At 39.6% G+C, this 14151-nt stretch overlaps 1 protein-coding gene across 1 annotated transcript in view; it reads left to right on the plus strand.

The window, feature by feature from the left end:
* Nucleotides 1-14151, plus strand: part of ext1c (exostoses (multiple) 1c) — a 176044-nt gene that overhangs the window by 161187 nt on the left and 706 nt on the right. Inside the window, exons 6-11 of the mRNA XM_033975063.2 lie at nt 545-677; nt 3430-3548; nt 4277-4372; nt 6691-6777; nt 8620-8780; nt 13484-13655. Coding sequence (XP_033830954.1) covers nt 545-677; nt 3430-3548; nt 4277-4372; nt 6691-6777; nt 8620-8780; nt 13484-13655 — 768 coding nt within the window. The remainder of the gene's footprint in view (nt 1-544; nt 678-3429; nt 3549-4276; nt 4373-6690; nt 6778-8619; nt 8781-13483; nt 13656-14151) is intronic.

Below are 14151 nucleotides of genomic sequence, written 5' to 3' on the forward strand. Positions count from 1 at the left end.
CCCAAGGGTGCACTTCCTGTTTTACCACATGACATCACAAGGTGGAACACAGTGTTTTCTGTTTGAGAGATGAACTCAGCCTAAATATGCAGGGTTTGTGTGTTAAACATGTGTGAATGAAACAAAACAAAGCACAATCAGTATGTTCGAGATGAGGAAACAACATTATAACATAGATCATAAAAACTGTAATATAGGCCCTTTAAAACTGTTGAAATATAGTTTGAAAGGGATATTTTTGGATAATCAAAAATATGCACGTCACATTAACCATAAATTATTAGCTAGATACCCACTCTTTAACCCAGTGGTAATTCTGAAATGAGGGCAGTGTGTTTACATTTTTCCCTGTATTTAAAACAGTATATTTTAGTAAAACGAAATATACTGATATACGATTCAGTATGTTTTGGCACTTTTTTTTTTTTTTTTTAATTGTTATTACTGTCATTTTGTTTCACAGTGGGGGGTCTGCTCTATCCCCACTTCATCCTTTCTCCTCTGAACCACCACCGACTCACAATCCTCCATGTTGTCTCCACAGATCATCAAGGATCGCGTTTTCTCTCACGTTTCCCGGAACAAATACATGTGGAACTCTTTACCCGGAGGTCTGTTTGTCCTGCCTGAGTATTCGACGCACCTGGCTCACTTCCCCTTCTACTACCTGGGCCTGGGTGAGTAATAAACACTCAACACAAACTACTGTAAGATTCATCGCCATTCAATCAAAATCAGAATTTGAACGGACGCAATTAGCACGTCGCAAAGGCTGCCATTTTGGAATTTCCTCTACAAACAACAAAATATCCTGTTTTATTCTGTATAAAACTAACTAACCTTGTTGTTTATATCTGTGCAAACATGTTCTGAAGTTAGCAGTTCAGTCTTTTTGTCAGTTCTCCTAAATGTGTTGTTTAAAATTGGAACTTTGAACAGAATCCTGATGTTAAAGGTCCTACATTATGCAAATTTGACTGTTGTAAGCTTTTAAAAGGTTATAATGTTGTTACTGCTACAAAAACAGACCTGGAGTTTTGTTTTGTTTCATTCACACATGTTTGAGTAATCCTTCTCAGTCTGTCTACATCTCCAAAGCTCAAAATGCTCCGTTCCACCTTGTGATGTCATGAAGTGGTAGTTTTAAAGTTAACGGCTACTTTTTACCTTTTTTTTTTTTTTTTTAAGAGATTGGCAATTCCAGAGCTGAAATCATCCAAATGATTCTAGTGAAGATGTGTGAAGTTTAAAAACACAGTGGAGCACTTCCTGTATCACCTCATGACATCACAAGGTGGAACAGAGTGTTTTCAGTTTGAGCGAAAAACTGTCTAAATCTGCAGGGTTTGTGTGTTAAACGTGTGAATGAAACAAAACACAACTCCAGGTCTGTTTGTGATGAGGAAACAACATTAGAACATAGATCAGAAAATAGCGCAATACGGGACCTTTAAAACCAACCTAATCTAACTGCAGTGCGTGTTCAAGAGAAATAGATATTATTCCAAAATCGTTCAGCTTTTACACAAACTAAACAACAAACTATGCGCACACATCAAATCAGTGCTCCATGTTGAAAGGCGGTGATATTGCGAACGCGGGAGGCAGACGCTGTAATCAGAGGTGCTTCAGACATAATGAAGTATTTACACGAGTGGGTGGAAGTCTGAGGGCCTTTACGCTAGGTTTATTCAGCGGCCATTTTAAGTCTGTTTTACTTGTTTTGAGTGTACTGTAATGATGTTTTGAAAATGCTTATGAGAATATAAAACTTATATAGAGATGCAGACAAGAGGGACAATCCTGAGATGAAGCTGGAATTATATAAAACATGAAAACTACAAGTAGAAGATTGAAGTAGTCCAAGTAATCCAAGTGTAAAAAACATAGAAGAGTAACTGCTTTGGCCATAGACTGTATAAAGAAGTGGACTAAAGGAGTGTGACTTTACCGATAGCGTTTAGCTCCAGTCAAATGAAGCTCATCGAGGCTAGCGGTTATAGCGGCGGATTTGGAGCTGAGTTCTATATTTGGAATTTCGACCGCGAGTATCATAGCAACCAACGATGTAGAGCGGGTTAATACGAACATTTTAAGACCAAAATGACGAGTCTGACAGCGGCAGTTACAGAGAGAGGGGCCACCGTTTTTCAATGTAAAGTGAATTGGAGCCAGAGTCGATGCTCACCTTCTAGCTCTGTCCTTTTATATATACATTCTATGACTTTGGCTTATGTATAATTCCCTTGAGTAACTCTGCCCTCACCTCTGAAAACTACTAAAGCATCAAATACATCAAGTGTGACTGAATGACCACAAAAGACTTCAAATTGGAATTATAGCCTAATAATAATAATAATATGCTACACTCAAACAAAATGAAATGTTGGGTTCTGACGTATTTGTGTTCATGTGCTTTTATCTCAGAATGTCTGGATTTTGATGTTACTGATAATAAAATCATTGGAGTCGCTCATTAACAGCGTTTAACGGAGCTAGGAAGATTTATTGTTGTTAACCTCCTCAAAAGCTTAACGTTAATGTTTTTATTTTACTTTAGCTGACACTAGTTAACGATGTGCAATTTGTTAAAGGGCCCATATTGCATTGTTTTCTGATTTATTCTAATGTTATTTCCTCATCACAAACAGACCTGAAGTTGTGTTTTGTTTCATTCACACATGTTTAACACACAAACCCCGCACTCTGTTCCACCTTGTGATGTCATGAGGTAATATAGGAAGTGATCCACTGTGTTTTTGAAGTCATTTAGATGCTTTCAGCCCTGCATTTGCTAATCTACTACTGAACTAAAGGTAAAAACGTAGATGTTAGCTTGAAAACTACCACTTCATGACATCATAAGGTGGAACAGAGCATTTTGAGCTTTGGAGACGTCGACAGACTAATAATAAAGAGTTACTCAAACGTGTGAATGAAACAAAACACAACTCCAGGTCTGTTTTTGATGAGATAGCAACATTATAACCTGCCTTAAAGCTCACAGGAGTACATTTTGTGTCATATAGAACCTTTCCACAAACCTTCCCTCAAACTTTATGATATGAGCTCAAATGTTTAAGATAAAGTGAAAAATGTGCTGAATTTTGTCCGTCTCCACACAGCAGGAGATGTCAGTCGGGCTGCTCGTTTTCACGCGAGTTCCTGAGTTGTTTTTTCCAACTTGTGCGAGCATTCATTTTCCCGAGTTCCCAAGAACCACATGAATGCAGCATATGTCTTCTTCAACTAACATGAAATCCCCTGATCCATTGCGTGCTACAGTTTATACAGCAACTCTGTTTAAAAGACACATGACATTTCATTGCAAAGAGTGTTATCATTATGTTGTGTCTAACTCTATCTGTATGTCTCTATTTATAGTTCTAGTGTTATCAACAGGCCTATCGTTTCTGATTTGTTGTTCAGGAGTGAGTCCGGGTCAGGAGTTCACTGCGGTGATCCACGCTGTCTCTCCTCTGGTGTCTCAGTCTCAGCCAATCATGAAGCTGCTGCAGGTCGTGTCCAAGTCCAAGTACTGCTCTCAGGTATCACAATGCACGTACAGGTCCCATACATACTACAAATGTACCTCAGACCGTCAGATCTGTGGAGAGGCAAGTGCAGTTACAGTAACAATGTATTTTTGTTGTGGTTTTAATAATAATGATTAATGCCCTGCTATGGAACATTCCAAAGCGGGGGGATTTTGTTTGTTGTTGACATATTTAGATCACCGTGTTGCCTTTTATTGTTTTATCAAAAAAAAAAAAAAAACATATTGATGCTCTGAGTCTCCCCTCCCTTTGCTCTCTGTGCTAAGTCACTCCCCCTTCAGAGCGCTATCACATTACAATCAGCGCGCGTCCCGGTAATGAAACTACTGCACATCACAGCAGGTTTGTTGAGTTGTACAGTTTTGCATCATGTTTTTGTATATTTATGGAGACTTGTCGTGTGGGAGCGTGGGTGACGTAGGCTCGTGGGCGGAGTCTTGTACAGAATCTTATAACGAAACGTAAGGAGGGTTCGAATTGGACCCAGAAGAGATCACTTAAATACTCAGACATGCATGGATCCCATCTAAAACCTCCACAGACATGTTTTTGATGAGGGAACAACATTATAACGTGGTAAAAAGCATCAACTTTTGCGTAACACCCCCCTTTTTAAGCAAAGCATAACATCACCATGGGGACAAGCAAGTGGTCAGAAAGATTAAGCAGTGTAATTTTAAAAAGCGTACATAGTGATGAGTGTGTTGCTGTGTTTTCAGATCATCATTTTGTGGAACAGCGAGAAGCCTCCTCCCAGTCGTAGTAAGTGGCCCCCGATGCCAGTGCCCCTCACAGTGACAGACGGACGCAGGAAGGTAAGACGTGCACTTTAACATCTGTACACACAAGTACTATGAGGTATAATGCACAGGTACACAGATGGATGAAACTCAATCAGCTAGAAGTATTGACCAAGTATCTGTCCATCCATCCATTCATTTATTTATCATTTGAACCTACTTTCCCTACATATATACCAAACACAAGTTATTTTTGACTCAGGAACATAACAGTAGATTGTAAAAATGCAATGTACGAACAAGATATAAAAGATTTGGGTTAACTTCAACATAAAAAAACAAAAACATTCTAAATAGACATTCCCAATTTGTTTCCTTGAGCAGTGAAAATTAAAGTAAAATGTAAAAGCCCAGTCCTGTGCTTTTGTACCGTATTTTCCGGACTATAAGTCGATCCAGAGTGTAAGTCAAAAAATGCATAACAGTGAAGAAAAAAACACAATTGTCAGGTTGTCAGTGTGAAGATGTGAAATTATATACTCAAATGCGACTTATATTCCACATTTAAGTCGCATCTGAGTATAAGTCGTACACCCGGACAAGAAAAAAAAGAGAAAAAAGAAAAAAAGTGCGACTTATAGTCCAGAAAATAAGGTATACACAAAATATATAGTTTTCCTGAAAAGAATGATCAGCCCACATTAGGAGTATCATGTATCGGCAATACTACTCAGCACGAATACTAATACTCATATCAAAATTGAGCACGTGTCGATGCTGCAAAAAATCAAATTAACAGGACAAAGTTTGAGCTTTCTTGAACAGTTTTTTTGTGTCATTTTGAGCTTTATCAGAACAAGTATAAGATCTTAAAACATAAAGAAGGTACTATCATTTTGTGTATGAAAATTACATTCTATTACTAAAAAGGAGCATGTTTTATCTTCGTTGTAATATTGTAATCGGTATCGAGAATGGAGTCAATCCCTCAGTATCGAGTTTAAGATGTTAGCGCTGTGACACTGGTCTATACATCTCTGTGTAGTTTGTTCCGTTCTTTTTCATCGCTGTGTCCACTCACTCATACGACGCCTCGCTCCTAAATGTCCCTGTATCTTGTATCCTCCGCTTCCTCCCGCATTTTCCGCTGCCGTTTTTCTTGAGGCTAAAATCTATAGAGATACACTTACCTCAGTCACTCAGCCTGATTTAAACTGTAACGTGATCATCTCTCACTCACTCAACACAATCTGCTCCAGACAAGACAGACGCACGGAAAATCTTTATTCAATCTGCTGCGACTCAGGAAAACAAGAGTGGAAGTGGAAGTACACCCTTTAAGTAGCAGTAATGTTAAGCTATATATCAAATCAGGATGCTGCTGATCACTACGACTGCTACTGCCATTACCATTATGCTTTTGTTTTAAAAGTTATATTAAATTAAATGGAAGAGGAGTTTTATATATATTTTTTTTTATGGGTTTTTTTTTACATTTTAAAGGTCCTATGATACACAAAATTGATTTAAGCCCTGATATCTCCTCAAAAACATACCTAGAGCTGTGTTTTGTTTCATTCACACATGTTTGAGTAAATTATCTACATCTCCAAAGCTCAAAACGTTCTGTTCCACCTTGCGATGTCATGAAGTGGTAGTTTTTGAGTCAACAGCCACCGTACATTTTACCTTTAGTTCAGTAGAGATCAGTAGCATCAGTTCCAGGGCTGAAATCATCCAAATGATTTTAGTGAAGGTGTTTGGGGTTTAAAAAACACAGTGGAGCACTTCCTGTATTACCACGTGACATCACAAGGTGGAACAGAGTGTTTTTTGTCAGCCTGAATATGCAGAGTTTGTATGTTAAACATTAGTGAAAGAAACAAAACACAACTCCAGGTCTGTTTATGATGAGGAAACAACATTATAACATAGATTAAAAAAATATATTCTAATACGGGCCCTTTAATGTTTGTGTGGTTACTGCTGCAGAAATACATGAATTAGTCTTATATAACACTTTTCTAGACGCTGAAAGTTGCTTTATAATTTTGTGCATTATTCATTCACTCCATACTCATACTATTGTGGCCACAGCTGCCCTGGGACAGAGAATGAAACAGGGAATGTGGCACCTGATATTTCCAACAGTCTCCCATACAAGTACTAACCAGCCCGAGCCCTGCTTCAGAAATCAGACAAGATCAGGCTTTGACAACGTGGTCTGGCCATAGTAACTTACTCATAGTTACTTATAAGTACATGAGACCACCTACTACTTGAATAATATTTTTAGATAAAGTACTTACTGTAAATCTCCATAAGTTTATTAGACAAATGTATTATCAGTTTTACTCTTCCATACTGACCTTTTGTCTCTCTTTTTCCCTCAGACCACAAGTCGCTTCCTTCCTCACGTTTCTATAGAGACGGAGGCGGTGCTCAGCCTGGACGAGGACACAGTGCTGCTGACCAGTGAGGTGTGTGTCTCAAACTGTGAATCAGAACATCAAATTTAGAAAAAAAGAAAATAATTTAGCAAAAACAAAAGTGTGCAGAGAAAGATTTGTGGTTAAAGTACATGCACCAAGTGTTGTACATTACATTCTTTGGGTGGCAATCATCAGTATTTAGTAGTTGCAGCCCTTGTCCTGGTTTAGGCCTTGATTTGGTCCAACAATGGTATAGTCCATGGTGCAGTCCCTGGTGTACTCCCTGGTGTAGTCCCTGGTGCTGTCCCCGGTGCTGTCCCCGGTGCTGTCCCCGGTGCTGTCCCCGGTGTAGTCCCTGGTGTACTCCCTGGTGTAGTCCCTGGTATAGTCCCTGGTGCAGTCCCTGGTGTAGTCCCTGGTATATTCCCTGGTGCTGTCCCTGGTGCTGTCCCTGGTATAGTCCCTGGTGTAGTCCCTGGTGCAGTCCCTGGTGTAGTCCCTGGTGCAGTTCCTGGTGCTGTCCCTGGTGCAGTCCCTGGTGTAGTCCCTGGTGCAGTCCCTGGTGCTGTCCCTGGTATAGTCCCTGGTGTACTCCCTGGTGCTGTCCCCTGGTGCTGTCCCTGGTGCAATCCCTGGTGTAGTCCCTGGTATAGTCCCTGGTGTAGTCCCTGGTGTAGTCCCTGGTATATTCCCTGGTGCTGTCCCTGGTGCTGTCCCTGGTATAGTCCCTGGTGTAGTCCCTGGTGCAGTCCCTGGTGTAGTCCCTGGTATAGTCCCTGGTGTAGTCCCTGGTGTAGTCCCTGGTATATTCCCTGGTGCTGTCCCTGGTGCTGTCCCTGGTATAGTCCCTGGTGTAGTCCCTGGTGCAGTCCCTGGTGTAGTCCCTGGTGCAGTTCCTGGTGCTGTCCCTGGTGCAGTCCCTGGTGTAGTCCCTGGTGCAGTCCCTGGTGCTGTCCCTGGTATAGTCCCTGGTGCAGTCCCTGGTGCTGTCCCTGGTGTAGTCCCTGGTGTAGTCCCTGGTATAGTCCCTGGTGCTGTCCCTGGTGTAGTCCCTGGTATAGTCCCTGGTGCAGTCCCTGGTGCTGTCCCTGGTGTAGTTCCTGGTGCAGTCCCTGGTGTAGTCCCTGGTGCAGTCCCTGGTGCTGTCCCTGGTGCAGTCCCTGGTGTAGTCCCTGGTGCTTTCCCTGGTGCAGTCCCTGGTGCTGTCCCTGGTGTAGTCCCTGGTGTAGTCCCTGGTGCTTTCCCTGGTGTAGTCCCTGGTGTAGTCCCTGGTGCTCTCCCTGGTGTAGTCCCTGGTGTAGTCCCTGGTGTAGTCCCTGGTGTAGTCCCTAGTGTAGTCCCTGGTGTAGTCCCTGGTGTACTCCCTGGTGTAGTCCCTGGTGTAGTCCCTGGTGTACTCCCTGGTGTAGTCCCTGGTGTACTCCCTGGTGTAGTCCCTGGTGCAGTCCCTGGTGCAGTCCCTGGTGTAGTCCCTGGTGCAGTCCCTGGTGTAGTCCCTGGTGCTTTCCCTGGTGCTTTCCCTGGTGTAGTCCCTGGTGTAGTCCTTGGTGCTCTCCCTGGTGTAGTCCCTGGTGTAGTCCCTGGTGTAGTCCCTGGTGTAGTCCCTGGTGTACTCCCTGGTGTAGTCCCTGGTGTACTCCCTGGTGTAGTCCCTGGTGTAGTCCCTGGTGTAGTCCCTGGTGTAGTCCCTGGTGCAGTCCCTGGTGCTGTCCCTGGTGTAGTCCCTGGTGCAGTCCCTGGTGTAGTCCCTGGTGTAGTCCCTGGTGCTTTCCCTGGTGTAGTCCCTGGTGTAGTCCTGCTTTAGTTGTCTTATAGTACAGTAGCTCAATGACAGTTCCTCCCCATAAGCTTCCGAGATCTTATCTGATCCTGACATGTGCATATTTCCAGGTGAACTTTGCCTTCCTGGTTTGGAGGAGTTTCCCAGAGAGGATTGTGGGATATCCCCCCCGGAGTCACTTCTGGGACCCAGTGAAACGGGTTTGGGGCTATACCTCCAAATGGACCAACGACTACTCTATCATCCTGACAGGAGCAGCCTTCTACCACCGGTAACTATAAAATATTTGAATTGTGTAGAGGTTTTTCAAGAAGTTCAAAGCTGCAGCACAAAGGAGAAAATCTATAGAAAAACATTAACAGCCAATGCACCAACTGACAGTTATTTAACGAGAGGCACTGCAGGTGAACAGGAACAAAACTTATATGTAGAGATATCAATTTGAAACTTCTTCTGTAGTGCACTCACATAAATGTAAGGAAAATGCATTACAACTTTTTCATCATGGGTTGTTTTCCTATTAAAATAAAGCTCTTTATGTGTGACATTTAAATCTCAAAAATAGGATTCAATTTCTTGCTTCATTTTGTTGTTTATTAGATACTTAAAATACACAGATTATTTAGTTATTGAGTTAGTACTTGAGTAAACTAAATCTCACTGAAAACTACCAACTTTTTCTGGAATTAGATGTTTAATAAATCAGACGCCAGACAGAATTAGATATCAAAGAATCCTTCTGAAAGTTTTGTCAAAATTTTGTTAAGTACAAGACTGTAAAGTTTAGTCGTGATCTGTATGTCCCGATGGGGGAAATGTATTTTGACAAAACGACCTTTGCAGTTACAATGTCCCGTATAAGTCTATGGATACAGGTGGATTGAATTAAATATTCAAATGTGTCAGTGCAGAGTGGACAGATTTAGTGTCTCCCCTTGAAACTCTGTTGTTAATAGAGTTTAGTGGAGTGTTTGCTGTGAGGCGTGTGCACGAGTGAACACTACTCTGTCTCAAATGTGAATATAAGAACTATAAAAGTCGTATATGCTGCTTTGGAAAATGTGTAGTTTTCATTTATTTCATTTACCGATTATTTACTTTAGATCAACATAAAATAATCAAATCGAAAAAAACAAAATGGTTTAAAGGTCCTATATTAAACACACATGTTTGAGTAACACTTTATGATTAGTTTGTCTATATCGCCAAAGCTCAAAACGCTCTGTTCCACCTTGTGATGTCATGAAATGGTAGTTTTCAAGTTAACAGCTATTTTTTTTACCTTTAGATCAGATCAGTAGAGATTGGCAATTTCAGGCTTGACGTCATCCAAATGATTCAAGTTAAGTGTGTGGAGTTTAAAAACACAGTGGAGCACTTCCTGTATCACCACTCAATGACATCACAAGGTGGAACAGAGTGTTTTCTGTTTGAGAGAAGAACTCAGTCTAAATATGCAGAGTCTGAGTGGTAAATATGTGTGAATGAAACAAAAAGCACATGAGGAAACGATATTATAACAGATCTGAAAATAGTGTAACATGGGCCCTTTAAATGAGGTCAGTATTACGTCTTTTGAGTGTTGTTTTGTGAGTCTGTCTGCGCAGAACACAATGCTTTTTAATTGTAGCTCATTCCTCATTTCCCCTAATTAACATCTATTCACATTTAAACAAAGACACCCATTAGGTCAGTTGTAATCACTGAAACGCCTTGCATTCATATTTTTGGGCCTAATCCTGAAAAATGGGTAGTTTTAGGACCACAGGGAAAGGGTACTAAAAATACCATACTTGTCCCAGATACATAACATCAACATAGTATATCTTTCTGTCTGCTCCTCTGTGGGAATAGCACGAACACCCCTTTTGCCCTATTTGAGGCCATGGGGTTTTCAGAATAGCACTAAGTCAAAACTATGTGATTAGATAAGATATTTACTGCCAGGACGGCTAGAGTTTAAAAAAAAAAAAAAAAAAATCTAGTAATTGCCAGATGTGCGTACAGAATTCAAAATTGTACTTACTTGTACAACTTGCCATCTGCTTGTCTCCATGGAGATGTTATTGCTCAGCCTGAAACTTTTAAGAGTACATACTTATTACTTATTCATCTCCAAGGAGGTAGAGCGACCAGGGCAAGTTACAGGTCAGATCTGTGGAGAGGCGACTCCACTTCCAGTAAGAATGCATTTGTTTCTAGGTATTTTTAGAGTGATAAAACGCTTACAATTGCAATTAAATAAATAAATGCATGATACACAAGTTTAATGCCTTGCTGTGGAACATTCTAAGCAAAGACAAACTAAAAAAGTGACATAATGCACATTTAAGTGAAAGTACAGTTACTTCAAAATAATGTAACTCAAGAAAAAGTATTGAAAGTAAAAGATAGTAACTGCTGGGCATAACATATTATTTTAAATTTGAAGTTTATGGTTTTAATGTTAAATTCATACAATTTGATGTTTTGAAATAATAAATAAAATCATATCTGAAGGAGCAGTATGTTTTTCACAGTGCCACTTATATACTGGCATACAGCTGTAAATGAAAAATGTATGTGTACAGTATACACTTGTGTAGTATGTATGAAGCATGAGTGTGTGTATGTGTATATACTGTATGTTACATGAGTGTGTGTATGTGGCCTTGTAATGTGGAACACTGTGAAAAATACATTGAATTGGATTGAAGTCCAAGAAGTAAAAATGTATGAAAAAGTTAGTCAAGTCAACATATTTAAGTACGTGTGAGTGTACAACTGAGGACTAAACACCTCAGGTAGATGCATCTGCTGTACTCAGTCGATTATTCATACTACAAAAATAATAAGCAATCGCAAAAGGTGTGTGACCAAAATTTCCAAATTGTAATTGAGTTTGTGAAAAAGGTGATTTGAAGGAGGACCAAACCAAAGCCAAGTGTCTGGGGGGCTTGTTTCTGTGTTGTAGCGGTGGTGGTTTCAATTAGTAACACAAACGTTCAGATTAATGGAGCGGAGTGTTGTCATCTGTTGGAGGTAATTTACCGAATAAAGAACAGACAAATGTTGCTTCAAGGTGCGCTGTGTAAAACATGAAAGAACGGTACAGTTGTTGTGTTGTTGTTTTTTTTTTATTGTTGTTTTTAAGAGAAAGTAGAGCAGAGACAAAAACTCAATATTGAGAATGTTATTGAGAAAGTTCTGAAAGAGAGATAAGAGTTTCTCCTTGTTCAGATTTAGTACAGTCCTGATTTAGAATTTAACGTAATTTGAAGGACAAAACATTAAATAATGCACAAAATTATGATATTTTAAAAGGATAGCCATTGCCATAGTGATGAATTTAATGTAAAACTAAATATTATATCATTTGAATAAGAAGGAATCCTCAAAATGTAGCATATAACAGGAAGTTGAAACCCATGAATTGTCGACATAAAGCTTTTGTCACTTGTAGTCTTGCTCACAGTGGGAAGAGTAACCAAAACTTTTACTCAAGTAAGAGTACTGTTACTTCAATAAAAGTATTACTCAAATAGGACTAACAGTATACTGCTATAAAAGTACAATGAAAAGTACAGTTTCTTTAAAAAGTTACTCAGTGTAACTACCCACCTCTGAGCCTTGGCCACACGAGACAAGAAGAGACACAAGATGAGGTCTGAATGAAGAATGAGACAAGAATTTAAAAAATATTACACATATGTATGTGTGTGTGTGTGTGTGTGTGTGTGTGTGTGTATTTTTCTAGCTATGTATCTATCTATACTCTCTCTCTCTCTCTCTCTCTCTCTCTATATATATATATATATATATATATATATATATATATATATATATATATATATATATATATATATATATATATATATATATATATATATATATATATATATATATATATATATATATATATATATATATTCATACATATAGTCATTTTTTGTTATAGTCTCTTTTTAATGAACATAGAACATTGTCATATAATTCATAACTTATTTTTGCATTCATTATTTTCAGTAAAATGTGGTACACACAATTATTATGATGGATGTTGCACTTTTCAGACATCGAATGTAATTTACAGCATAATGGGGAGAGGACTGGTGGCATTTCAAAGATTTAGTTCATCTCTACTGGATAATTGCTGTTGCTGTGCTTTTTCACATAACATTTTACAACTTCTTGTTTTTCTCTATATAGTTAAGATTAATACATTTTCTCTATATACAACTATGAGTCATGCATTGTTTCTAGCACTTTGAGGGTGGGGGTTCAAAGGTCGCTGTAGCTCAGTGTTGTTGTGCTACTAGGCAACAACATTTCTTTGCACCCTACTGTTACTTTTTACAACATAAATATGGGTTGTCCAAGTACATACACAGATACTCATTTCTGCATGTTTTACACCGAGAAAAGCCATACTCAGTAAAGGATGACAGTAGCTCAGTTGATAGTGCTCCTCTTCTGACCTGAAGGTTTGAATCCCACTCAACAAAAATAAATAAATAAATAAAAAATCATTGGTAGAGTGGTCAGATCCACTGACCCACAGGTTGGCAGTACCAGCTCCCACAGATGAATGCTGTCATTGTGTCTTTGGGCAAGACACCAGACCCACAGTCTCTGCATTCACTAGTGTATGAATGTCTGAGTGAATGAGTATAATTACATCAAGGAACCACTCACCCAAAGTATTTATTCTAATCCAAATCTTACAAGTAACAATAATGTATTGGTCTGATAATATTGCTTGATACAGTCTATTTATTTATTTACAATTTATCCAATCTTTAAGCAATCACAACTGGTAACAAATGCATGAAGTGCCTTCCCCAAAGACACATTAGAAATATGCATTGTTGGAAATCAGGTTTGAACCACGGCCTTTTTACTTTGGTGCCCATGATTGTGTAAATGTATGTTTGCTCTTCTGCAATCATTTGTCAATGACATTAAGATAAATACATCATTCCATGTGTCCAACAGATACTACCACTTCCTGTTCTCTCACTACCTGCCCCAGTCGCTGCGCACCCTGGTGGACAGAACAGCGAACTGCGAGGACATCCTGATGAACTTCCTGGTGTCTGCTGTCACTCACCTGCCTCCGATCAAAGTGGCCCAAAGGAAACAGTACAAGGAGCTGCCCATTCCTCAGGTCTATAGGACTGCATTATATTAGTATTGTCTATTTCACTGCATGCGTACATCTCCTCTTTGGTCTTCCTCTAAGCCTCTAGTAGCTCTAACCTCAGCATCCTACCCATAGATTTTCTCCCTCAAATCCCTGCTAACTCTTTACAAAGGAACTACAACCCCAACTGAGCCTGGGTTAACAGAGGACACATCATTTTTTGTCATTCTAATTAAATGGACAGGTATCCCCACTTTAAACTGACGCGGTGTTTGTAATCAGAAACACCTGGCTGTACTCAGGGTAGTCTTTTGTGATGTCACCAGTTACTTGAAATTACATGACACGTGACACTTCTGCACAAATTTACAAAAGCAGGATACAAAACTGTACACGACAACCTGATGTGATGTGCAGTAGTTTCATTAGCTGGACGCACGCTGATTGTGTTGTGATAGTGCTCTGAAGGGGGAGTGACTTAACGTGGAGAGCAAAGAAAGGGGAAACTTATATTAAAATG

The sequence above is a fragment of the Periophthalmus magnuspinnatus genome, chromosome 11, assembly GCF_009829125.3.
Source record: "Periophthalmus magnuspinnatus isolate fPerMag1 chromosome 11, fPerMag1.2.pri, whole genome shotgun sequence".
Lineage (NCBI taxonomy): Eukaryota > Metazoa > Chordata > Actinopteri > Gobiiformes > Gobiidae > Periophthalmus > Periophthalmus magnuspinnatus.